Source organism: Micromys minutus (assembly GCF_963924665.1).
Source record: "Micromys minutus genome assembly, chromosome: 22".
NCBI lineage: Eukaryota > Metazoa > Chordata > Mammalia > Rodentia > Muridae > Micromys > Micromys minutus.
The window spans coordinates 14,342,467-14,367,878 of record NC_137957.1 but is presented as its reverse complement, the minus strand read 5'-3'; the positions used below and the strand labels follow the sequence as shown (position 1 = coordinate 14,367,878).

At 44.9% G+C, this 25,412-nt stretch overlaps 1 protein-coding gene across 1 annotated transcript; it reads right to left on the bottom strand.

Moving 5' to 3' along the window:
* Window positions 1–1,473: 1,473 nt before the first annotated feature.
* Window positions 1,474–25,120, bottom strand: HELB (DNA helicase B; the record flags this gene model as incomplete). Its single annotated transcript, XM_080935368.1, has 13 exons — window positions 1,474–1,635; window positions 6,149–6,625; window positions 7,721–7,864; window positions 8,622–8,826; window positions 10,350–10,409; window positions 11,045–11,135; window positions 13,953–14,107; window positions 15,676–15,817; window positions 16,994–17,165; window positions 19,114–19,992; window positions 21,617–21,786; window positions 23,184–23,582; window positions 24,940–25,120. The coding sequence occupies 13 exons, from the start codon at window positions 25,118–25,120 to the stop codon at window positions 1,474–1,476; spliced, it is 3,237 nt and encodes a 1,078-aa protein (XP_080791494.1).
* Window positions 25,121–25,412: the final 292 nt, after the last annotated feature.

The window sequence follows — 25,412 nt, the reverse complement described above, 5'->3', positions numbered from 1 at the left end:
GAAGAATAATGAATTTATTTCTCACAAAGGCATATCTCAGAAATACTGCAGATCAGACGCAGAGCAGAGCATAGCAATTAAAAAAAAATGTTACAATCAGATGAGTCACATGATTGGTTTTGTTTGTTTACTTCCCGTACATATAAAAGTTGTGTTTAGGACCAGGAATGAAATTCAGCAGTCAAGTGCTTTCTTAGAAGGCACTGGCTTCAGTCCCAGTACAAAATAGAAGGGGGAAAGAGGAAAAAACTCTCCATGTACTCTTTTGGCAGTCCAAGAGTAAACAACGGAGTACATAAAAACAGCAATCGGCATCCACTCACCAGAGTTTTCCAGGACCTGAGCTGTGGGAGAGGGTACTTTATAAGTCTACTAACTGAGAATTGTGATAAGAGGGAAGGACAAAGTATCCAGGTCCACACATCTAGTGAGGACCCCTACAGCAACAAACGGCCAAGAGAACTCAAGACAGCAAAAAGCTACTCTGACCAGGCATCCACTGCCACAGCAAAACCCACGCAGGACTGGGAAGATGTATTCAAGCCATAGCACCACTTGGCAATAAATATTTTTAAAAAACAATTTGCTTTAAGAGAACGTCTCCCTACAATGGGATATATGCAAAACTCACTCCCAACTCAGAAATCCAAATCTCAAGTATGCCAAGTCCACGGGGACAGAGTGACAACCACAGCTTCACAGCAAGGATGTGTTACTATCAACAGATACAATCAGTCCACCTTTGCTGGTTCAGAGGTCCACAATGATCATGTGGCGTTATCCCCAAATGTCTGGCAGCCCCTAAAAGCCACCACACCCCACTTAGCTGTTTCTGGATTGGGTTTAAAAAGTTGGCTGGGAGTTAGGTTATTCAGCCTCAGATGCTGAAATCTAGAAGCATTCGACATTTTCCTCCCCTAATCTGTGGTTCACTGTTAACTGTTCTCATGAGACCAGAGGCTGAAATCATCACGGTTTGTTTGGATCAGGGCTTTTAAATTCAGATTTTAAAACAAAATAAAAATGTTTATTTTGGGCCATGTGCCCAAAATACAAATAGCCAAAATGAAAATGCCCAGTGACGGCTGCCTTCTCATAGCTTGAAACTTTGAAGCTAAAATGTTCATCTTGTCTTGACAGGAAAAAAAAAAATATAATTCTTTTTTTTTTTAAAGATTTATTTACTTATTTTATGCATGACACCGTAGCTGTCTTCAGACACGCCAGAAGAGGGCATCAGATCCCATTACAGATGGTTGTGAGCCACCATGTGGTTGCTGGGAATTGAACTCAGGACCTCTGGAAGAGCAGTCAGTGCTCTTAACCACTGAGCCATCTCTCCAGCCTGATAATTCTTGAGCAATATGAAATAAACATTTTTTTTCCCCTGTCTTGAGGGTTTTGGTGGTGGTAGTGGTGTGGTCTGAGCAGGGTCTTGTGATGTTGCTCAGGCTGGCCACGAACTCTCCATCCTCATGTCTCAATCTCCCGATTGCTGGCGTCATTGGTGTGATCCACCACACCTGACTTAGCTGTTTCTTGATTGCCAGTGGGTTTAAAGAGTTGTCTGGGGGTTAGGTTATTCAACCTCAGATGCTGAAATCTAGAAGACACTTGTGGAGATGGTTCTTCCACCTGTTTGAAAATAAAAATAAGGTTACTTTTATCAACACATACCTTGTCTACCATCCACACGCCTGCTCCCCACGACCTCTTCTGAAGAAGAAATGATGCATCACAATCCTTGAAAGTGTGAGCAAACCCACTGATGGGCTGTCTGCTCCTTGGTGGATCATGTCTGCTTCTGCCCACGGTGGCATCCCCTGTACCAAGCCAAGGCCCTGACAGGAAGAAGCAGCTGTGCATTGTCTAAATACCAGCATCTAACCTCTAAAAGGAGCCACGGCGCTCACTATATAATTGGGAGCAAGGCACAGAACTCAAGGAAGATTCACTGTGCGAACATTAAGAATTTCAAGATGGACCTAAGTCCCCAGGCTGCACACCCTTAAAGACTGCTCTTGTGTGGCACATGAAACATGGGGATGCTGAGACCACGTTCTTCATGCTTCTGGTGACACCCAAGCCGCAGGCGACGGGCTGGTGTAATCCTCAGTTGTCCCAGGAAAAGGGAAAAGAAAAACAACACATTTTCCACAATGCTCTATCTGCATTTTAGAAGTCGGACTATGGTTAAGCAACCATTTGTATCAACATGCCTGGACCTCTGGAACCTGGACTTCGTCACACGTCAGGCCAAGTGTTCCCATGAAGGCATGACTTGAGTGAAATATTTAAGTCGGTGAACTCTTGAATGAGGATTTTCCTTTGAAAGCCTTAACAGGAATAAGCCCCCTCCTTCCCGAGGAAGACCTACAGGCTGCCTGCTTTCAGATGCACCCCGCACCAGCATCTACACTTGATTCTACGAACTTCAAACATGAAGCTCTCTACAACAGCTTGAACAGATTCCTCCCAATGAAGTCTTCTCTGACAGACACACAGATGGACAAACAGACCAAGCAGATGGCTCTGTCTCCCGGAGAACTTCAACTAACTCAGGGGCTAGCCTTTCTCAGTTGTTGTGACTGTCTTATCTATCTGGCTTTTTTGTATTACAATGTGAATTTTGTATAAATATTTTTGGTGGAAAGTAATTTATCTGATACACTTGGCAGTGTTCACTTGGTTATGTGCATTGGAGAGTACAATGCTACTTTTGCAGGCAGTATGTCAGGTCAATGTTTTCCTCTAGGATTTGCTTTTCAAAACCCAGAGCTCCGAGGGTAAAGCAGTGAAACCAAGAAGTGTTCAGTCAGTCATCGCTACTGTCATGGAGACCACATTGGCATTTGGACCAAATGACGGAAGATACAGAATATAATGCTAGTCCCCTAAGATCAAAATGAAGCTAAAATTTTCCCTTTGTCTAGAGCAGTGCAAGATCCATAGATTTGGAACAGTTGGTTAAGCTGCTAGTGTGGAAAGTTCGTAACACGGGTCAGTAACTACACTTCTAGTTGTGCATTCATTATGATTTTTATCATTAATTTAAAGCAATGGTTCTCAACCTGTGGGTTGGGACCCCTTTGGAGGTCAAACAACCCATTTGCGGGTTTCAGCCAAGGTGGTCAGAAAGTCCATATTGATGTTATAGTTATAGCAAAAAGACAGTCATGGAAACAGCAACAAAAATAATTGTATGGCTGGGAGTCAGGACAGCTTGGGGAAGTGTACTAAAGGGCCGAAGTCCTAGGAAGGCTGAGAAGCACTGATGTAGAGTGTGAGCCACTTACAGACATAGTTTTCACCGTAAAACAGCCTATGCTGCAGCCTGACAGCACTCAGTGACACTGTGTCTTTGCACCAAAAAGCCACCATAACCATCTAGGTTGGTGTGAACACACAATGACAACATTTGCACAACCATGGGACAGCTGGCTAAGGGGGTGTTTCTCAAACCTTATTCTCACGGTTCAGCTGTGGCTGTATGTCCTCACATGTAGTATTTAAACTCTGGTGTGGGCTGTAGGCAGCAATGCCATTTGAAGAAAGCGCATACGGACAGCCCTCGTCACTGGGTTTCTCTTTCAGGAGTGATGTATTCACCTAGAGTTATGGAAGTAAGTCTCTATTTTACCAGTCCTAGAGTTCTGATTTCTGTTTCCTTGTTTGCAGGGATTCCTGGAGATACTGTATACTTTTGGCAAAGCCTCTAAGAAAGAACATCATCCCCTTCCATGAACAAACTCTGGGCTGATGTCATCATGCAAGGAGTCCCCAATCTGGCTCTTACGTTCACAGATCTACAATGCTGGCCCTGGTCCAAGGGGGAAGGCTCCAGCAGACAAGGGCCTGAGGCTGAGCAACTCTGCTGTTTTCTCTTTGTATCCATGTGAAGACATAGCATCCCTCCCCTCCCCCCCACACACACCTAATGTTGGTGAGAAGAAATACAACTGAAGAAACTTGTTTGGAAGGCTCTTTCTTTATAATTGTCCCTTTACAGCTCCAACCAAAAGCCTAGCCCCAGGGCCTTTGTAAGCTTACAGTTGGGGGGGGGGGGAGAGAAATGCTATATTAAATGTCATTATCGTCTGCACTGGGCTGGAGGATGAGGCTATCACCAAAGATTCTTCCATTGCCGTGGAAGAAAAGGGCAGTTTTCCCACAAAACTTATCACTTAGCCTTCTTACTAACTCTAATTACTGATACCTAGATCCACCCTATGCCCAGGTCAAACACCTGTGCATCACAGGCAACCCAACCTCAGCTGGACTAACTCATCTGTAAGACCCATCAGCTCTGCCCTCTGGCCTTTCAGCATCTCTTTCCCTTCCCTGTTGGCAAAAGAAAGGATAGTCTCTTTGGAAAACTTTGTCCATCAGTCCTGACTACCTATCCACAGTCCTAAGTCTCTTTTGTATCCCATGTCCTTCCAGTGGCTTCAACTGCCATCACAGTATGGTTGAACCGAACTGTTTGTCAGGAAGATGTTTAGAGAACCTGTTATGTATCTCATACCTTCTTTGGGCAATGGACATTAGTGTCATACGTTGATAGCTGGGCAGAATCATTAGCCCATGCTCCTCTGAACTGGTCTCCCACTGAACCCCACTTAGTGAATCTGTGGCGGGTACATTATTAGTCAATCAGTACTCTTACTGTGAAACCACATTCGGGTGTAATTTATAACCCCTCATCCCTAAGTGCAGCACCCATTCCTGCCTGCTGGAGAAAGACTATATTCCCTCAAACAAGGTCTTTTTGTGTCTTTTTCATCTCAGCAAATGGCTCTGTTGTTTCCCTAACTGTTTCAGCCAGAAAGCAGGGAATCATTTGGGACTGCTCCCTTTTGCCTTCTCCCCTCTAGTCACCCAGTGAACAGTTACATCTCCAAACTATAAAAGCCAAAGGGAAGAGACAGGAACAAAACATTGATTCCTTTATTGAATTAGGGAACCAAAACAGTAGATCGACTGGCCATCAAAAGGTAACAGTGAGACATCACATGGTTCTGGGAGAGTCAGATGTAGACTGAAAAGCCCCCAGTGTGCACTTAAAGCACGAGGAGCCTTTAGACAGAGGGACTGAGTTGAATACCCAAGGGATCAGAGTATATGAGGAGTGTGGCAGGAATGCATTCGAGGGCAGTTAACTGATCCTCCGGTAAGATAAAAACCTAAGCCAGGACAGCCGAGGCCGAGTGGAGGGAAAAAAAAATCACTTCTCAATGATGCTACATCCCTAGAGGTAGAGAGTGGAGACTAGGTCAGAATAATGTGAGTGTGAGACTTCAAGCTGTCAACCTGGGAGAAAGGGGACTGAGATGGGGAACCGAGAGAAAGGTGTTAGGTTGTGCTTCCAGAATGGTTATCTCTAGGAACAAAGGTCAAAGATACATGAAGTAGCTGGTTCCTGAACACTCTTCAGTGAGTCGTCCAATTACTCCTGTGCTTGCAAGTAATCACAAGAATGAGGAAGAGTCACTTACCCAGAGTTCCCAGCACCTGCATCATGACAGCCACCAAAACACTCAGGCCTAGGGGCTGGGTGAAATCGTGAGAATGCAGTATGTTCTCAAGGCCTTGGGGAGATGTCTCAATCAGGGGATGTGTGGGAGAGAAGGAGGGAGAAATGGAGGAGAACTGTGAAGGCACTTCTCCACCAGATTAGATAAGGTCACATGAACCAAGAGAAAGAGGACTAGACCTTTAGCAACATTTAAACTAGAGACCAAGAGAGAGCCAAGAGCGAGACCTAAGGAAAGGCTCCAGAAGCTTTCAAGAAGACTATAACCAACCAGTGCTAGGGAGCTGTGGAAACATGGAGGGACTGTGGCCTGGAAAGCCAGGAGTAACTGACAAGGAAGAAGACAGGGCAGGCCGAGTGGAAAGCTTTCTCATGGAACATGACTGCCATCTGTCAGTCAGTGGAAGCTGTCTAGAGAGCCAGCCTCAGGAGGGATGGGAAAACGAGCTAGCTCCAAGTGGGCACGGGGGGCCACTTGGTGACATGTGAGACATCAGCTGTCCTGAGGTGCAGACAAAACAGTGATACACTAACCAAAGTACACGGTCCAAGCCGGGCACGCTGCAGTTGGCCAGAGTTGAGGAAAATAGGAATACAAGGGAACACAGCGCCTACCATGCAGAATTTACTGGGGCTTTCTTCATCAAATGGGAAGCCATCACCGGTTCTTTTGGTGCCTCTAAGCTGTGCTGACTCTTCATCTGTATCCATATCGTTAAAAGAAGTTGACAGCCATCGTTCGGCAAAGGCGAACCTCTCCTCTGTGGCTGAAGACGCTTCGCCCCTGGCTTTGTTGTCTGGGGTTCTGCAGAGGGGTGATGCTGGAGGCTGTCTTGCTCCAACTCTAGGACTGGAAGGCTGAGATGAGAAACCTGTTGAGGACGCAGAGCTGCTGGAGAGCTTCTTCTGCAAGAAGTGTTTCAAGCGTGTCTGCCTGGGGAAACTGCGCTTCCTGATGGCACTCCTGAGTTCAGACTCTTGGGCGATGATGTACACTCTGGAGCGGCCCCTGGACACTGCAGTGTAAACGTGTTGCCAGTGCTGCCGGCCTGCCTTCCCCACTACATAGACGACTGTGTTCTCCTCGGACCCCTGAGAGACAAAAACAACGTGAACACAGTACAGCAGCTCAGCGGAGGAGCAACTCTGGCACAAGGCTGGGAAGGTGGCTGGCAGACACTGCGGAGAAAGGAGACCTTGTCCTGAACAAATGGAAACCAAGGACTCAAGGCTGATCTGACCTCCACACACACACAACAGGAGCAGCACACCCATATTCACACATGCACACGCACACAAACACACTTAGACAAAACTAAAAGATGTGTTAATAGTGCGTTCATGTCCTTCCACCATGCTGGTGTGTCGGCATCTACCCCATCCCCCAGAACCCATTTTATTTACTATCTCAGAACTCATGTTTGCCAAGTTTGTCACCAACATTAGGTCCCATAAGGCCACAACTAGCTTGTGGTGATCACAACAAACTCTGGGGACCAAAAGGAGTGCTACATTTTCCCTAGCCAAAGACTCTGAAATAATGGTACAAACCTACGACTAAATGTGTTACACTAAAGCTACCGATGATGGCAAATGAAATAGCCAGTAATGGGAGACTATGGAAATATTTATAGACATAACATGTATGCGTGCATCAAAGGATCATTAAACACACACAGGCCCATGCACACAAAGATCAGCTAGGTAAACAGCTCTATTGGTAAAACACCTGTCACCCAAGCATAAAGACCTGGTTCGCACCCCTAGAACCCATGTATGGGGGGGAAACACACACACACACACACACACACATATATGTATGTATACATATACACACACATACAAACATATATATTAAGTAAATAAATATAATATATTTCCATTTAAATAAATATTATATATACATATATATGTATATATACTAGAGAGAGAGAGATAGGCAGTTCACTTCAGTAACCCCAGTGCTGCGGCTAAGGCAGAGAAAAGACCCTCTCTAGGGCTCCAGGGCTCTAGGGCAGTGTGACCAAGTGCCTCATACTCCTGCCCCTCTGTCTTCCCCACCATGAGGGCCTGTACCCTCAGACTGTAAGCCCAAACTACCTCTTCCTTCAAGGGCACTTGCTTAGGCCGATGAGAAAATGTACCAATACATTCAGAATTAACAGTCAAACTACTGTGAGCTCTTACCTGGAAAGTATGAATGGTCCGTGCCCAGGCATGCTTTATCTGACAGTTTGTCATTAGTTTGTTGAAGTCCACGGTCACTTCCAAGCCAGCGTCATTACTGATGGTCAAAAGTCGTTTTCTTCTGGAAGTGACATCGGTTACATCCTGGGGCCAAGACAAAGGAAACTTTGCATCTATTCCAATATGTACATGGTAAGGACATTCTGTCTCCCGTGCAATAGTCAGTGCAAACATTGTCCATCTGATGAAGAATCTCTAGGTACTTAAAGTTGAGACTAGTTGTGGAGCATGTCAACCTGTGAGCCGTACTTGTGAGGCTCCGGGTCCCATCCCCAGAATGGAACAACTAAAACCTAGAAAGGCTTAAAAGGCACACTTGGTTGAGTGCCTTCACGGTTAAATATGTCAATGAACAGAAACAGAAACTTTTGGTCCTTGAGTCCCCCCACACACTCTTTCCCTCCAAGCCCCTTCAGAGTCTTAAGTTTGAGAAGGTGTCTACGCAGTGAGAACAACCCCAGGAAGGAGAATTACTAGGCTTCTACGTTGAAGTTACAACTAAGGACAGCCTTGTGTTGTCCTTTGCTGTTCAGGCTTCCGACTTACAACAAAGAAGTTTGCTTTCTACATCTTTCGGGGGGAGGGATGTCAGAAACAGTAACAGTAATGCTTTCCAGCAGAGCTATTCCCGACCATCCCATCACATTCTGGTATTAAACCAGACAAGACATTACTAAAAACTACAAACCAGTGTTCATCTGAATGAGGGTGTATAAAAATTCCTGATAAAGAACCATTGGGCAAGAAGAGCATCTCTGATTTCCCAGATGAAATCTAGGGCTTTGTTGGGGGAGGGGGGAACAGTCTCTAACTGGCAAACCTATTACTTCCTAAGACTTACCTGTGTTATGAAAAATATCTCCCCATTGCACAGCCGAATGCTACTTTCAAAATCCTGTTTGATTTTAGCATCATCGTCTGGGCCATCTCCGGAGCCTTTCCCGTTGGCTTTCTGGTCATCATCAGGGAGTAGCTCTGAGAGGTACGCATTCCGGGTACAGCAGATCTTATCGCCCACGGTAAAGATGAGTTTCTTCTTGTGGTCTCTGGGTTAGAAAGTGACCACACACCATCAGACCCACTTCGTTTTATTTAATAGCAACTCCTCTCAGAGCGGAAGTGAAACAATATCTATGCATCTTTGTATCATTTTATTTTATTTTCCAAAGCTCAAGGAATCCTAACTGTCACCTGTTTAGCCCACATTCTGTAGAGGGTTGGTCTGGTGCCACTATGTATTCAGACGATATATACTGCACCCCCCAAACCTCATTACTCCCCCCACCGGGAGAGATGAGGCGATCCTTACATATTACATATACCAGCTTTTGCTGTGTAAATCCTGCCCCTAGGCTGTCCTTTATTAGTTAATAAAAATGCCTACAGCCTGGACAAAAGAGAGGACGGAGCAAAGGTTCCCAAGCTTGGGGTCTGAGGCAGGGGCAAGAGGAAGAAGGAAGGAGATCACCATGGGGAAGTACGGATTCTGAACCCAGAGCCATGAGAGCCAGTGTGCTGCAGCAGGAACTGGCTCACAGGATCACAGCAAGTCATCTCTCAGGGGTTTTCACAGTGAAGTAGACAAACTAACCGAGGGTTTATATCTGCCCAGCTCTGGTGCTTGAAGTCTCATTGCAAACCCAAAGGTCTCTGTGTCACTTACTGGGGATATTTGAAGGCAACAAGGGGGTGTAACAAATCCCCAAAATAATATTTACCACCTCAGCATTCACCATGTCACCTCAAGCCCTTTTGACAAGGCCCAGTTGAACTCACACAAGTTAGAGATGCTGACGTGAATCCTCTGATCCACCCACTTTCTAAACCAAAAGCCTCGTTTTCTTTTTCATGCAAATCTGTCCTCAGCTTGGGATCTCAGAGCTACCTTATATTTCCATTATAATAATTAAGACTCTGTTCTGTGGAAACAGCACCCTAGAATGGCAGCTGGTACCAGTCATTGCAAAAGCACTCTGGTTTTATTTTTCATTTGGCTCTTACCCAACCCTTTGGGAAACTTCCGTGCCCATAGCTTCATTTACACCAATAGAAAGATTCCCTACAAGAGCAGTTAGTAGGACCACTCTTCCATAGGCCCACCCAAGCACTTCTCCTGCCCCATCAGGCTGCCTAACATGGTGGCTTGTGGCAGGAGCTCCATTATTTTACACAACCCCAGTGATGAGCATGTGCAGTCAAAGACAAGGAATACAAAACTGTTCTCTGCACACAGCCTGCGGCTCAGGCTCCTGGAAACACCACACGCATGGTACTAGAAATCCTCCTTAATCTCCATGTTGACCTTGATGAGGCTGGAGGTTGCCAACCTGGAAACACCTCGGAAAGAATAATCATTCCTCATTTGTTCACCTTGCTCTACTTAAGGTTCCCTGTCGATCCCTAAAGACGTATGGTCCATGTAATGGAAGAGATCATTACGCTTCACAAACTGGGGGAAAGCGTATGACTTTCGAATGTGTGGCCCTATGTGACAAATATCCATAGAAACGAAAGAACCGCAAATCAAGGCACAACCACCCCCTACAGTATCAGTCGGGAAGATGCTCACTTGATGAAGTGGTCCGTGTAATGCTTGGCGCAGCAGTCATTGATGAGGTCACAGTCTTGCCTGAAACACACGAAAATCAGTCACTTCAGAAGCACACTCCGTGCACTGGCTTATGTTTACATATATGGGGCCACTGGGTTTTTTTTTTTTTTACTTGTTGCTGTTGTGGTACTGGGAACTGAACTGAGGGCTCTGTGCTTGTTAGGCAAGCATGCTGGCACTCATGACCCTGCCGATAAAAGTAGATACCATAAGGAGTTTCTAGAACTTTCTATAGGAAAAAGTATCTTTTGCTGTTGCTTCTTTTTTTTTTTTTTTTTTTGTAAATCAACACAGGGTTTTTCTGTGTAGTCCAAGTCCACCCTGCAGCTGACTAGGCTGGCTCGGAACTCAGAGATCTGCCTGCCTCCTAAGTGCTAGAATTAAAGGCTGGCACCACCACACCCAGCTGGAGAAAAAGTATTTTATAATTTTTAACCTTCAGATAAAATTTTGTTTTACTCATACTTCCAGTGAAAAAAGAAGCACACTTAACAGAAAACAGCCTTCTGATGTGTCTAATGAAAAGATACTTTGAAGGATGGGGAAGGAATAATGAGAAATTACATGTATCTCCCCCTAAATACAATGTACATTAATAACTTACAAAGTTTAAAAGTTGGATCAAGTACATTAACACGTTATAAATGTTTTACCTTCTAAATGCAATAAATTGTGATGTTTTTGCACTTTCTAAAGAGCAGAAGTCCTCTCCTTGAAGCAAAGTTTTAACTGCAGAATATAAATCTGGCAAAGAGAAAAAGGTCAATACAGAAAAAAAAAATCGCCAAATTGTAATGCTATTTCTATGGGAAAATTAGCTAGCAAGTCCTACTAAGCAGTGCAGATAAAACATCTCACCACATGGAATACAAGGTCACCATGGGAACACCTACATCATAGTTCACATGGGCTGTGACGGGGGACTGGTCATAGTCGGTTAGAGTTGGAAGTCCATCAGCATATATCCATGAAGTATTACCATACACAGAGCTGGTGCACAGCAGCCTACAATACAGAGATACTGCTACATTGGCTCCAAAGTGCCCACGGACCTATCACCACACTGCCTCCTTCACCTCAGCTTTCTCCTTTCTCCCCTGCCCCGACCTCCCACAATTCAGCCACTAATACACTTTTATCATAACAGGCATGCGCCATTATGCCCAGTTCAGTACCCCAGGTCTGGCTGTTTTTCATAGTTGTTTGATAGATAAGGTCTAACCTGGTCTATATGAGAGAGGCTGGGGGATAAGGAATTTAAGGTCAGCCTCGGCTAAATAGCAAATTCAATGGCAGCCCCGCAACATGAGGTCCTATCTCAAGAAAAAAATAAAGGGGGAGCAGGGGGATAGGAACACTGCAGGGTTTTGCATATAGTTTGGTAGCCGGTGAATCATGGAGAACTGTGGTGCTCTGATCTAGAAGACAGAGTCAGCTGCTCACGAGGTACTTCATTTCTTCAGTGAAGATGCTCTCCAGAAAACAGCTGACCTCAGATCTCTGAACCCGGTCAACCAGAGCAGAGGCGTCCAAAGGTCTCCCATTCTGCGCCTCGTCTTCCTCTCTGTCTCTGTGTGCACTAGGTATTTATTTGTTCTAGGATACACATCTTACCATCTCTGAGATTTTGGCCCCGTTATGGATCCTGCCTTGGGTCTCTGCACTTTCTAACCACAGGTACAACTTACTCAATAACCTATTAAGGAAAACCTGCTATTTGCCTCTGTAAGGACCCAATTTTCTTAAGGAAGAAGCTGATTTGCCAGCAAAAAAAAATTTTTTTTTTATTTAAAACAAAAAGTCAGCGTCACTAACACTCTGAACCAAACTTCTTTTTCTTTCTAAAGTACATTTTGATGAGCTGGTCATGAGAGCCCGGGCTATCCCCGTGGACTAGGGAGGTGGAGACAGAAGAATTGGGAGCTCAAAGTCAGCTTGAGAAGACTCTGGCTCAGTCAAACAGAAAGCACATTCTCTTTAATATACAGAACAGGTTCCAAGACAACAATGCTTGAGATGTACTGCACAGAGTCGCACAGAAAGCAAGCTGTGAAAAGCCTGTATCTGCTTTTCTCATCTCTAATAATACTATGTTAACTAGGCTGTTTGAGAATAAACATCAGCTATCACATGTAATTAAAACCAGCTCACAAGATGTGCATGTTCTTATCCGATCTACATAAAACTAAACTGAGCGGTGAGATCAGACATGCGCACAGTGGAAGGCAGATATGGATAGTTTCAAACCTTCACGCCAACTTGGTTTCCCATGCATAGTGAGGAACTGTAGCAACTGCAATAGACCCTCAGAAGAACTAATTACTAATTACTAATCATTACTAAACCCTTAAACTAGTTAAGTTTGCTAAGTCCATTTTTAAATCTAAATCGAGACCAAGAGAACCCCACGACTGTTCTGTTCCCTTCCTCACTGCTGTAATAAAACCAGAGACAATGTAGGGGAAGAAGGAATGAATGAATCTGGCTTGTAGGACATAGGCCATCACGGAAGGAAGTCAGAGCCGGAATCCAAGAAGGATCTTAAAGCAGACACCATGAAGCACTCCTGCCTATTGGCTCAGTTGGCTTTCTTACACAGCCCGAGAACACCTACATAGGGATTGTGCCACCCATAGTGGCCTCAGTGGACATCCACGAGTCATCAAGACAAACCATCATGACAGACATGCCGACTGATGTGGGCAATCCCTCAATTGAAAATTTCCTTCTCAGAGACTCTAGGCTGTGTCAACCAGGACAAATATATTCAAATATAATTATTCTTATAAGCAATTTAATGACACTTATTAGTACTTATACAGGTTCGTAACATGGATGCCCCCAGCTCACAGGCACCAAAATCCTGACTTTTATTTTACGCCTCGTGAAGTGCCTCGAGTCGCGTGCTTAAGAGACCTATCCCATGCTGCTTCTCAACCCTGAAAAGCTAACATTGTGATACCCAAAATAACATGTGGTGTTAACAGTAACCACAGTTTCACAAATGTACTCAAAGAAAAGAACAGGAAATTTTCATTAAATAAGACTTAACTTTCTCCGGAAGAGACTTGGATTGTCAGGGCTCTGTAACCAAAATCATCTCCGGCTACTTACCGACTCTTCAAGTATTTAATGAAAGTCAAGAACTTCTTCACAAACTACTCGGACAGTGGTTCTCAACCTGTGGATCACAATCCCTTTGGGGAGGCCAAACAACCCTTTCATAGGGGTCTCCTAAGACCACGGAAAACAGACATTTACATTACAGTTCATAACAGTGGCAAGATTACAGTTACAATTATGAAGTAGCAACGGAAATAATGTTATGGTTGGGGGTCAGCACAACATGAGGAACTGTACTAAAGGGTCGCAGTGTTAGGAAGGTTGAGAACCACCACTCCAGAGTCTTCTGCTTTTGAGAATCCTTAAGTTGCTTTATCTCCAGCACTCCATTTTCTACGGGCAAGACCTATCTTTCACCTCGAATAATACACAGCTAGCCATTGGATGGCGATATTACAAAGCTGAAATGCATCCATGCAAACCAACAAAAACACTTACTAGACCGGTGTTCTCCTTTAGACGGCTGAGAACTGCCGTCCTCTTCAGGGAGTCTCACAAAAATAAATGTCTTATCTTGAATGGAGATGGGTAATGTAGGGTTATCAGAGATAGTTAGTTCTGCGTCAAATTCTGGAAACTGACGTCTGGAGATTCTTAAAGACAAAAAAAAAAAAAAAAAAAAACCATAGACATGTGTGACATGCATAAATGGTTAGGGTGTGTGTGTGCTTATGTGTGCGTGTGCATTTGCATGCAGGCAATCGTGGGGACTAGAAGTCAACTTCAGTTGTTTTACAGAAGCCATCCCACCATAAGGATCCTGAGCAGGGTCGATTACTCACCTAGAACTTGCCAAATATAGGCTAGGTTAGCTGGCCCATGAGATATGTGTGTATGTGTGTGTGTGTGTGTGTATTATATATGTGTGTGTATGCGTATTATATATGTGTGTATGTGTGTGTCTGTTTGTGTCTGTGTGTATATTTATATATATTTTATAATTACTATCCATGTAGCCTAACATTTTTGGAATAATTCACACCTTTTAGTGGACGATATGAAAAGGGCTTTACAGGTATATATGGTGGTCAATCCATTTTATAATAGGCGAGAAATACTATGAGGTTTCAGTGTCAGATCTAGCTATGACTTTCCTCCACAAGCCAACCGAAGGAACCGGAAATGATCATACAACATACTGTGCACCAGGCTGAGAACCAGTCTACTAAATAGCAAGGAAGCTGGTCTTCTCACTACAGGTAAGCAATACAAGATGCAATCAAGTTTACTGGGTTCCCAAGGCCACAAACACAGAACTCGGGGGGCCTGGGATGCAAATCTGGGCCCAGTAGCTCCAACTCCCCTTCTCTGTAAGTTACCGTGCACTAAACGGATCCTTTACATACATTATATGTTTTGTGTTCTGTATGTGTGCACTTGAGTTTCCCCAGCTGAGCCAGGCACCCATGTCTGCTTGCTCTGCCTCTCCATCTTGCCTTCTGTCTTCTCCAGCCAATCATGTGAGAGAGCACAGCATGCTTCATGTGCCTCGTGATAACAGAGGCCATCAGGACTGAGTCTATGAGCAGACTTAACAGAGGTGTCAGGTGGGAGTGGCTTAACACACTTTAATTTCTGTACTTTACACACTTTAATTATCCCTGGGCACAACCTGCAGGGGTGGTTTCAGAATCTCCCCATAAGTGGATGCTCAAGCCCTTATATAAAATAGCACGGGTAGCTTCATATAACCTACATAAGCCCTTCTTGTTTATCTTAAGTCATCTCTAGAGTATGGATGGTACCTAGCACAGTGTAATAGCTGTGTAAACACACAGTACGGGGTGTCATTTAGGAGACAACAAAGGACAGAACCTGTAAGTTCAATGCACACGTAATCTTTAGTTTCTGGTTGGTTATATGCATATTTAGGGAACCCACAGACACAGACAACCAAGAGAACCAGATGTACATATTTTTAAAGACAAGAAATAAATCCATTCTTACATTTTAATGATAGTTTATGCTGGGCCAGTAATGAAAGATAACTAATCTTGGTTTTCTAACTGTGGTAATAGGCATACACTAAAAGAACAGAAAGGGGCTGCTAAAGATAAAGGCATTACACTAAATCATCCTCATTAAAGGTGTTAAGGAAAAAGCAAACACGTTGTTCCCAATACAACCGAGACAAAAGTACAGGCACTGCAGGGTGTGATACCTTGTAGCATTGTCCACAATCAGCTGAGACTCTGTCCTGTGGTTTGTCTTTAGTTCAATGGCACACTGTCTTGACTTGAGAGTCTCAAAAACATCCTGCAGCATGTTTCCAGGGTCAATACTGGGCAACTGTCTAATATCACCTAGAGAGATGGGACATTAAAAAAAAGAGAGATTTTACTTACCTCAGATTCTAAAGTGTGCGCATTCATTTTATTCTGCTGGTTGACATGCGGTATAATTGTAGACTTTTTGTAGCTTAGAAAAACTCTGTGAAATCTTTATTCAAAACTATTTAGGAATGTTAACTGTTCTAGAAGAAGTTAGGAGAAGGAATGGGGGCATGAACCTGATTGAACAATGATATATGAAATTCTCAATAAGAATGAATTCTCAAAACAAAGATTACATTAAAAAAACTACTAAATGTTTTCTAAATCAAACTAAGTTGCAATACGATGTAAAAAATGTGTGTGAAAACATAAGATGGCAATTTTTTGACTGATCTCCTTTTGTAACTGGGGCCCAGGAAAGCCACTTGGCACATGTACTTCAGAACAGGTTTAAAGATCAGACCTCAGCTTTCTTGTATGTGGCCACTCTGTTCCCTGTTCATTCTGTCTCCTTGTGTTACAGAACGTGAGGGAGCTGTGACCCCCGTCTGCATAAAACAAGCCTACTATACAGCAAATGAACAAGCTGAATCTGTGCAAAAACAAATTCCAGACATCCAGTGGCAGCATGTGACCCAGGAAAACAAACTGGGGAAAAGAAAAATATCTGCTGGGTGACAACTGGGTGAGGGCTTACGATGTTAACAGCATCAGCTGCTTTCAAATAACCCCAAATGCCTAAAATAAATGGTATTGATATACAATCTCATGACAATTAAATCATAGAACTGCTCACTAAAACTCTACAGAATCTAAATCTCACCAGATTAAGCGGCTGGTGAGGCCTAATTTGAATTATCAGCTTAAGAGTCATAAGATTACCGTAAAGTGGTCTATAATTCAGACGTTTTATTATTTCCGAATAATCTACATCCTGACTTACTCTGACTCCAACATTTTTACTATTTTAATAACCATCACTCAAGCAATAAGCAGTAATGTAGCACACGCCGTCGCGTTAATCCTTGTTTGCCGATGTACTGGCCGGACAGCCTTCGCGCTGGTAAGAACAGCAGGCAGGCTTAACTCGATAGCTTTGCTCCCGGGCTGTGAGAAAAGCTTCCCCAAGCAAAGCCTGGGGCGACATCCACAGCAGCACCTGCAGAGCCTTACCCGGGTGTGCAGACTCTTGGCAGTTTAACTTACCAAGGATTATTAGCTTAGACAGTTTGGAGTGTTCGCAAAGTAACTTTAAAACTGATTTGAAGATCGATACAGACACCAAACTCCCTTCGTCCACAACCAGAACTCGAACGGTAGAGAATTTCCACGGCTGGCCCAGGTTATTTTTCTTCCACACATAGAAGCTATAATTGACCTACAACGCGGGCATATTAAAGAAAAAGAATCAGGTTGGAAGCAACAAACATGTAGTTTTAAAAATAATGCTTACCCGATGGGTGGGTGGGCATAAAAAAAAAATGGAAAGAACAGGCAAACACGGTGCAGAACACTGCATTTACAGGAACAAACGCACAGACACACACACAAAAAAAATGAATTTAAAAAATTTCAAACTGTAAAAGGCTCAAATAGTTAAAAAAAATTTCCCAGTGAGCCTTGAGTTTAACTCAAAAATAAGCTTCAATTAAAGTTTCTCTTGAAAAAAAAAAGATCTATTTTTTTTCCTTCCCAATAAACCTCTTGGCTTTCTGAGCTCTTCCAATCCTTTCTCTCCTTACTAAGTTGTCTTTCAAGTATTCCAAACTTCTGACCACCACCCTGTAAAACCACAACCACTAAGAAAAACAATCCCGCTAACAACAGGGTTTGCAATATGACTACTTTCGAAATAGATGACTCAAGGACATGTCAAAATACGACTGTTGAAGCTCAGACTTACGCCTTAAGTTTATTTCCAGTGTTCTACAACACACAGGCTTCTTTCCCAACAGTAAGTACCCGAACCCTCAACACTCCACAAACAAACCCTCTCCCCACGCCTCCTGAAAGCTTTCTCCTAACTAAAATGCCCGCCTCCTCACCAGAGCCCCCTAGAGCATTAGAGTTTGTCCGAACATGAGAACAGGGGGGGCTCAAGATTGTACCCCTCAAGCCCTTATACAACTATCACCCGTAAGGTGCTCATTCTTGCGGCCATATTGAATCATCTCAAACCGTTGCTACGTGACTATTGGCCAGATGCAAGAGATGAAGATCAACGGAGAACCAGCTCAGTTCCACATAGTTTTGCATTCTACCATCGAGAAATGTCTTCCTCCACCCCCGGTGCTCCAGGCAACAGGGACATTCTTCCTAACCAGTCCTCATAAGATATGTACCCCACACAGAGCTAAACTACACTGTCAGGCACAACTGATATGACTTCAAGTTGCACACCCGGATAGGGCAAGTGTACCCCATATTACTCCATTTCCCGTTGAGTTTGGCGTTCTTTGAGTGGATATTTTGGGGTTGGCGATTTACTGTTGTAAATCTGGATGGTATATTACAAGTCTCCAGTGTTACATTTTACGGGGCTAAGGGGATCTGAGCCAGTGGTAGCTGGCTTTCTGCAAGCCAGCCCCATGGGGGTGGACGGTCTGGAAAGATGGGAGTGGCTTGGCAGTAGCTGGCCATGGGAACCATGGGGAAGGGGGAGACCGATGTGGCTGGTGCTTAGCCGGTTTAGTGTGTGGATTGTTTTTTAAACTACACACTACACATGTAACTCCTTCTCAGCAGGATTTCCCCTCTATCATGGCTGAGCCGATCCAAAGGACACTGCAGAGCGAGCTGGAAGGCCAGCAGAAGGACTGAGTCAGTCCACGCTGGGAGGCAGCAGCCTTGCTGGATGGATCCAACGTGGGGTTTAAATGTCCGGGCCCTGTACTCATGGATCAGGAGCTTAGATAAGATGCTGGACCCCATCACAGCTGAAATTAGATGCTGTGGGTCCCAGTGTTGGGACAGGGTCAGAGCAGCGGGAAGGGAGCCTTCCCTCAGCTGTAGAAGCCTAGAGGAGCCAGGCGGCCGAGGCAGGGTTCCTGGGAAGGTCTGACATGGTGGGAGGGGTGTATGGCAGGGGTTGGAGGTCGGTGTGGGTACCGTAGCATAACCGTCCCTGGAGAGGACTCACAAACCCTCCAGTCTGCGAGTGTAAGTCAGCAGTAAAGTCCTTGTCTGGCATGAAAAAGACCCCGCCTTTTCTCCCACGTGATAAAGAAACGAAGGAAAACCTGACAAGCTGATTACTTCTGAACAAGGAGCAAAGATGTCTTTTCAGAAAACGTTTTACCTGCAGACAAAACCGTCGGAGGTTTTACCTGATACAGCGTGTAAGCCGGAAGATGGGTCTTCTGCCTCAGTAGCCCAGCTGCCTTCCCTGTCGGTGCGGTGAGCAAAACTTCTATAGCCTTGTCCACCCCGGCTGAACACTGCTTGGGAAAGGCGAGCCACTCTTCTGACGCGTCCAGGTCCTGTTCAAAGTCTTCACAGGCTCGCTGCACTTCCCTGTCCTCCAGCTGCTCCACGTGCTTAAAAAGACGGCTAACAATGGTGGTCTTCCCGCAGCCACCTTTCCCGCTGAGCACAGTCACCGCATTGTCACAGATGGTTTCCAGGGCGACCACCTGATCTCGATCCAGCGGGACATCGTTTATTTCTGCATTCTCGACGCGTTCGCCATTGCTTCCAGCGCTGTCACCGACATCTCCTGCATCTAAAACACCGTCACCCTGCTCTGACCCCATCCCGTCTGGCTTGCTCCCTTCCACTGCCTCGGTGCTTCCTGGATCGCAGAGCTGTGTGCAGCTAACTGACGCCAGGACGCTCTTCACATCCACTTTTAAACGCCACGGGGGTCTGTTCATCAGCTCGCCTATGTAGAAGGCGATATCTTGCTCGGCCTGGTACAGTTCGGAAAGAAAGACGCAGTCCTTCTCATAGGTCACCACGTCAATCTCCCTCAGGAACTCCAGAGACTGGCACGCTTCCTCGAATGACATGTGCTCTGACAGGCCCGAGGTCAAGTCTTTTACTTCAACGTACGTGTGTCCATCTTCTCTGCATGTCTGCCTCAGTTTAGAATATATGACCAAAGCATTCCTCTGCAGCGCAGTCATCAGCCGGAGCAGCGAAGGGCACTGATTGAATGATGCCAAACTGGCCTCGCAGCGCAGCAGCTTCAGCTCCGTGTAGGTTATCTGCAGGAGAAGAGAGTTCAGGATGCCTCATTCAAAGGATACACATAATGGGTTTTACAGCTACAGGTGAAATGATGTTATCTTAAACATTTTCAAGCTCTAAAAGATACATATTTCCACAAAACTTGAAGAAGAAAAAAAAAGGTTATAGAGCAAACACATCATTGATGATTTGGGAGGTGGTTTTTGTTTTGTTTTGGTTTGGTTTGGTCTTTACCTTACAGTTGGGCAGTTCTTGCAATTTACAAGTCAGTTTTCAATGTCAAACAATGCTACAAGGCTTAATGTGCATATGTATACACATGCAGGAACCCCGATTTATTCTTTGCCAGGTCTCCTATAGGCGACACCACGAACAGTTCTTCCTCCAGAACCGACTCCCACCTTGGAACACTCATCCCTTTCCCAGACTCTTTAGGAACCCCGAAGATAACAATTCCTAAGCTCTACTACGGGTAAGAGCCTGTGCCCTCACCTAGATACAGGCCTCCGTTCTTGTCTGGGCAAAGAACTGTAGCACACACTTAATTAATCAGTGAAATCAGAGTTTAACATGCGATACGTAAGATTCCCAGTGGGGAGGCACCTGCATTCATACTGCATTTGCAAGGGGCCTTAGCACACACTGGGAAGTGTACGGCTGCCTTCCTCTCTTGGCTTGCTTAGTTTGCCGTGTATCTATCGATAATTCTTCCCAACCACTACAAAGGAGGCATCTCACCACATTATCCTTCACCTCCATTATCTTCACGGAGATGACCTTCTTGGGGACTCCGTCTCTTTCACAGACTGCAGTAAAGGGACCAGACACAAACAAGACTTCTCGATACTAACATGGAGGTAAGGAGAGACCTGTCTCCTGATGAATGGTCCATCACATTTCCATGGGTCATTCCAGCCTTAGCTTCCACTGCTATCCCTAACCCTAGAACCCCTCTGGAGAAGGTCATCAAGAGGTACCTCTATTTCTTTGCTAGGATAGAAGGCAGTAACCCCTTAATTCTCATACTAAAGCTCACCAAACTTAAACCAACTGCTTTTTCATCTGGAAACCACTTGATAGCTACCACCAAGATTTAAGGGAGACACTGACTCCTAGCATCATCCACTTTCAACTCCTGATCTCTGTCAAAAAGAACAAATTCGGACTTCCATGTAAATGGGGTTACTGTGCCAACTAAGGAGCAAATAGCATCGTGATGTATCCTGGGAACATCTGTCTCCAGGGGTTTGGTCTGGGAAAGGGGGGGGAGCGTGCTGCAGAGCAGAAAGGACTCGACAGAGTCCTAAGAGGTCTTGTTCTCAACAAGGCTGGCAAATGGCAGCTGAGTGGCAGAGAAAAACTTCATTCTACGTGGCATTAAGTGACCAAATTAGCAGCAGGGATCTGATGGGCAAACACCTCGCCACGCTTCTTTCTGCTGATTATCCAACTGCCTTCATTATTTACTGACTTTACACTTGTGTCAGAATTACAGACCTAAGACATTTCCGTCTGTCTGTGACAATCCAACACTGAGTCTCTATGTATCCTCCATGGAGAGAAAATTCCAACATCGCCAAACCTGAAGAACTCTGCCTTAAACAAGATCACGAAATGCCCACCAGGGAGGGTTTCACTTACCTTCCTGAAGCCAAGCTTCCACGGCTGCGTACCCAGAGTCACTTCTATGTTTCCCAGCACCCTTTCGGAACACGAGCTAAGGAGTCTTTTGAAGTGTCGAGGAAAGAGCGTTGGGAGGAATTCCATGACTTTGGGGAACTGCAGAGCAGTCATTGCACTGATAAACGGGACTGTGGGAGATCGGGAAAGAACAAATCAAAACAGGTGAGTTCAGACAGATGGACTGGGGGAGCTTTCTCTCTCAGCACATCAGAAGGACTATCCAACTCACCAGAAGCGCTAAGAACGTTAATAAAACAATTTCTACCAAGATCGCTTCTTCCTTTGTTATAAACAGCAAACATTCTCTTATACACTTAACGCATTAGCCTTTTGTTTTGTTTGCAATATAACCATAAAACTAAACCAAGCATGGAAAAACAACCACATACATATTAACCTTTACAATTATTTTCGCAGTTGTAACTATGACTCTTTTGACCCAGAAGTTGTTTGTTGTGATGCAAAATTCATCTGCTTTCCTAAAGAAAGGAAATTCTTTCTGTATATGGATAGAAAACCACATTTTAAAGCCATTTTAAGTCATTTGGAATTGAAATATTTCTAAAATTCCAAAGCTTTCCTTTCTCTTTAGTCTTCTTAAAGACAGGAACCAATTTCTGTTTTAGTGACTCGAGGTACTCGCCACAAACCCAAAAGTCAAGAAACAGAATCACAATTTCAAGGTGGAAACCCCTAGATCTTAAAGATCACCATAGAATCCTCCCGTGTTGCAGGGGAGGAACAGCAAATGCAACACAAACCTTGTCATCAAACTGACTTCCAAGAGGGCTCAGGCATGCCCAACCCTGTGAAACGGAAACATGCCGTCACATAAGAAGTTTATGGCTTAAAACCAAACAACTGAGTCACAAAGAAATAAATATATCTCACATCTTTTTTTTTTTTTTTTTTTTTTTTTTTTTTTTTTTGGTTTTTCAAGACAGTTTCTCTGTGTAGCCCTGGTTGTTCTGGGACTCACTCTATAGGCCAGACTGGCCTAGAGCTCACTAATTACTCTGCCTCTGTCTCCCAAGTGCTGGGATTAAAGGTGCGTGCCATCACTGCCCGGCTTAATATCCCATCTTAAATAAAATTATTTTCCCTTGAGCCGTGTACGTAGGTATCCTGTCCACAGGTGGACTGCAGACAGTGATAAATAGTTAGGTCTTTTTTTTTTTTTTCCATAACCTAAGATAATGATGTAAGAAGGTATGGGGACGAGACCCAAGCCTAAATATACACCCCATTTATTTTTCATATGCACCTTAAACACAGAGGCTGAAAACAATACTGTAAGAGATTTTAATAATTTTGCCGATGAGACAGAGTTAATGCATATGAATCAGAAAATGTCCCCTGAGGTGACATGCCTAAAGCGCAGAAAGTTTTGCACCACGGAGCACCTCAGAATGTCTGACTAGAGACGCTCAGGTCATCCTGTTGAAGATACAGCAATACTGACAGCAGCACCCCAGTCCCCCAGTGTCTGGACGACCCAAAACTCCCCAATGAAAATCCTACTCACATGATTTTTCCCATTTCGGCTCCTCCTCCTCCTGGCCATTTTGTGTAGACTGCCTTTTATCTTTCTTTCCGGTTTCTCTGTCAAAATTTCTTAACATTTCCCGAAGGTTTTCAAAGTTTAGATTCTCAGAGCCTGACACTTTATCTACCCACTTAAAAAAATCCTGTATGCGCTCAGGGGTAAAGTTGCACTCTTTAAGAAAAAGTGAGCAGATGTGCTTTTGCCTTGGTGGCGACATATCAGTCTGTAGAAAGTATGCAGGAAATCCCTGGGCTTGATAGCTCTTGCGGGACCGCACAGGTTTCGCCACCTGGACCTTCACGCGCCACCACGGTCCTTTGAGTGGGAAGCGTCCATACACGGTACATTTCTCTTTAGTATTTTCATCAGGAATAGACACTGAATGAGGAGAGGGATAACAAGAAGTTTGCAAAGGTTTCCTCCAACATTCACCCCTTTCCTATCCCCTCACACAGGCACACAGTCAGCACTCACACACAGACATCTCTCTGTAGCACTGATCACTCCGCTTGCCCGTATCTCTGGCTGACTCCCCGTCTACAGCAGGACGCTGTTCCATCTGTGGATTCTGGAAGTGCAAGGCAAGCCCTGGATCCGTTCTTCCAAATCCAGTCTGCCTTCCACCATCGCCTTAGCCAAGATCAGCCTTTATGTAGGTCTTAAAGAATTTTCCATGGTGCCTCCCTTTGCATAAAGCTGTTCAGAGGTACTTGCTTCTCCTGGCTGGTTCGTTACCACAGAGCTCAGCTCAGCTAACTTCTACGAGATCTCATGAGTATCACTTCTCCGAGTGTGGTCTGATATCCCTTCCAAGTACTAAGTTGTGGTACTTCTCTGATTAAAGAATGGCTGCCTGGGTGTTATAGGGGTGGTTCATAACCATCTCTAATGTAATCTGATGCCCTCTTCTGGTGTGAGGTGTACATGCAGACAGAGCACTCATACATAAAACAAATAAATCTTTTTTTAAAATGGCTGCTTAGTTCACAAGTGGTATTTCCACTGAATGAGATGACAACTTCCGCCATTTTCTTTCCCAGGCCTGTCCCAGTACCAAATGCTTGGCCAGAGTAGTCAGTTACATTTCTGTCGACATGTAATCCTTTGTGTTTAAATACAAACAGCCATACCTATGTTTAGGTTGCCAACAGTCAGTTGCCACACATGGTCAGCAGCTATCACTGTACTAGACACATACTACATGTGTGTACGTGTATGTGTATGCACATGCATGTGTGAATGTGTAGACATGTGTAATATGTATGGGTAATGTAAGAGTGTATGTGTGCATGTGTATGAATGTGTTTATGTATGTGTGTATTGCTGTGTGTATGTATATGTGTAATTGTGTGTGTGTGTCCGTGTGCATCCACACCCACGCTCGTTTTCTCAAAGTTTCTTAGAAACAACTCCGTCTTTGATTCAGCCAGTGTATTGTAATAATTAAAAAATTCTGATTCTGGGTGGGAATAAGGGCACAAATCTATTTCCTCGACTGTAAAACTACCTCCAACTGTTAACTTTAAATGAGATCATATCTCTAAAAATCAAGCTTAACACAGTATGCACTCCAAGTCACTGCCATTACCACTGTCACAACTACATCTAAAATGGTGAACCGCCAGCCACACCGCAGGTCTGTCTGTCAACAGCAATGGACGCCGGGCGCCGGGCAGTGAGGATCGAAACTACTTCTCTGAACCCTGCCAACCCCGCCCAGCGGACGCTCGCTCACCTCGCGTGCGCCCAGGGAGGCTGCCCGCCTTGATGCCCCCGCTGCAGAGCTCCTCGGCATCCACAAACTCCGAGTCCTGCTCCCCCTCCTCCTCCTGCGCACCATCCTCCTCCTCCTCGTCGTCGCTCTTATATGGGTTCAGAGGGCCCAGGATCTCGCGCAGAAGACCCTGCCCTGCCATTATCTTCTCTGCAAACTCAGCACAAAATAACTCCGCAAAACCCCGCGCCGCGTCCAAAACTGCCGCCAATCGAGTCTGCCAGGGTAAGCGGGCCAGCTTCCGGGACCTCCTAAAGGCGGGCGGTGCTGGGGGCGTGGTCTAAGCGACGCTCCGCCCCAAGGGGAGGGCTAGTGACAGTGGCGAGACCTGCAGACTGGGTGGGTGCCCTCCTGGAGGTGCCACTGCGCACTGGCTGCTGACAGCTTCAGAACTGCTCGTTTTAGAAGTGCTGGGCGTTTCCTGCGGGGAGGGG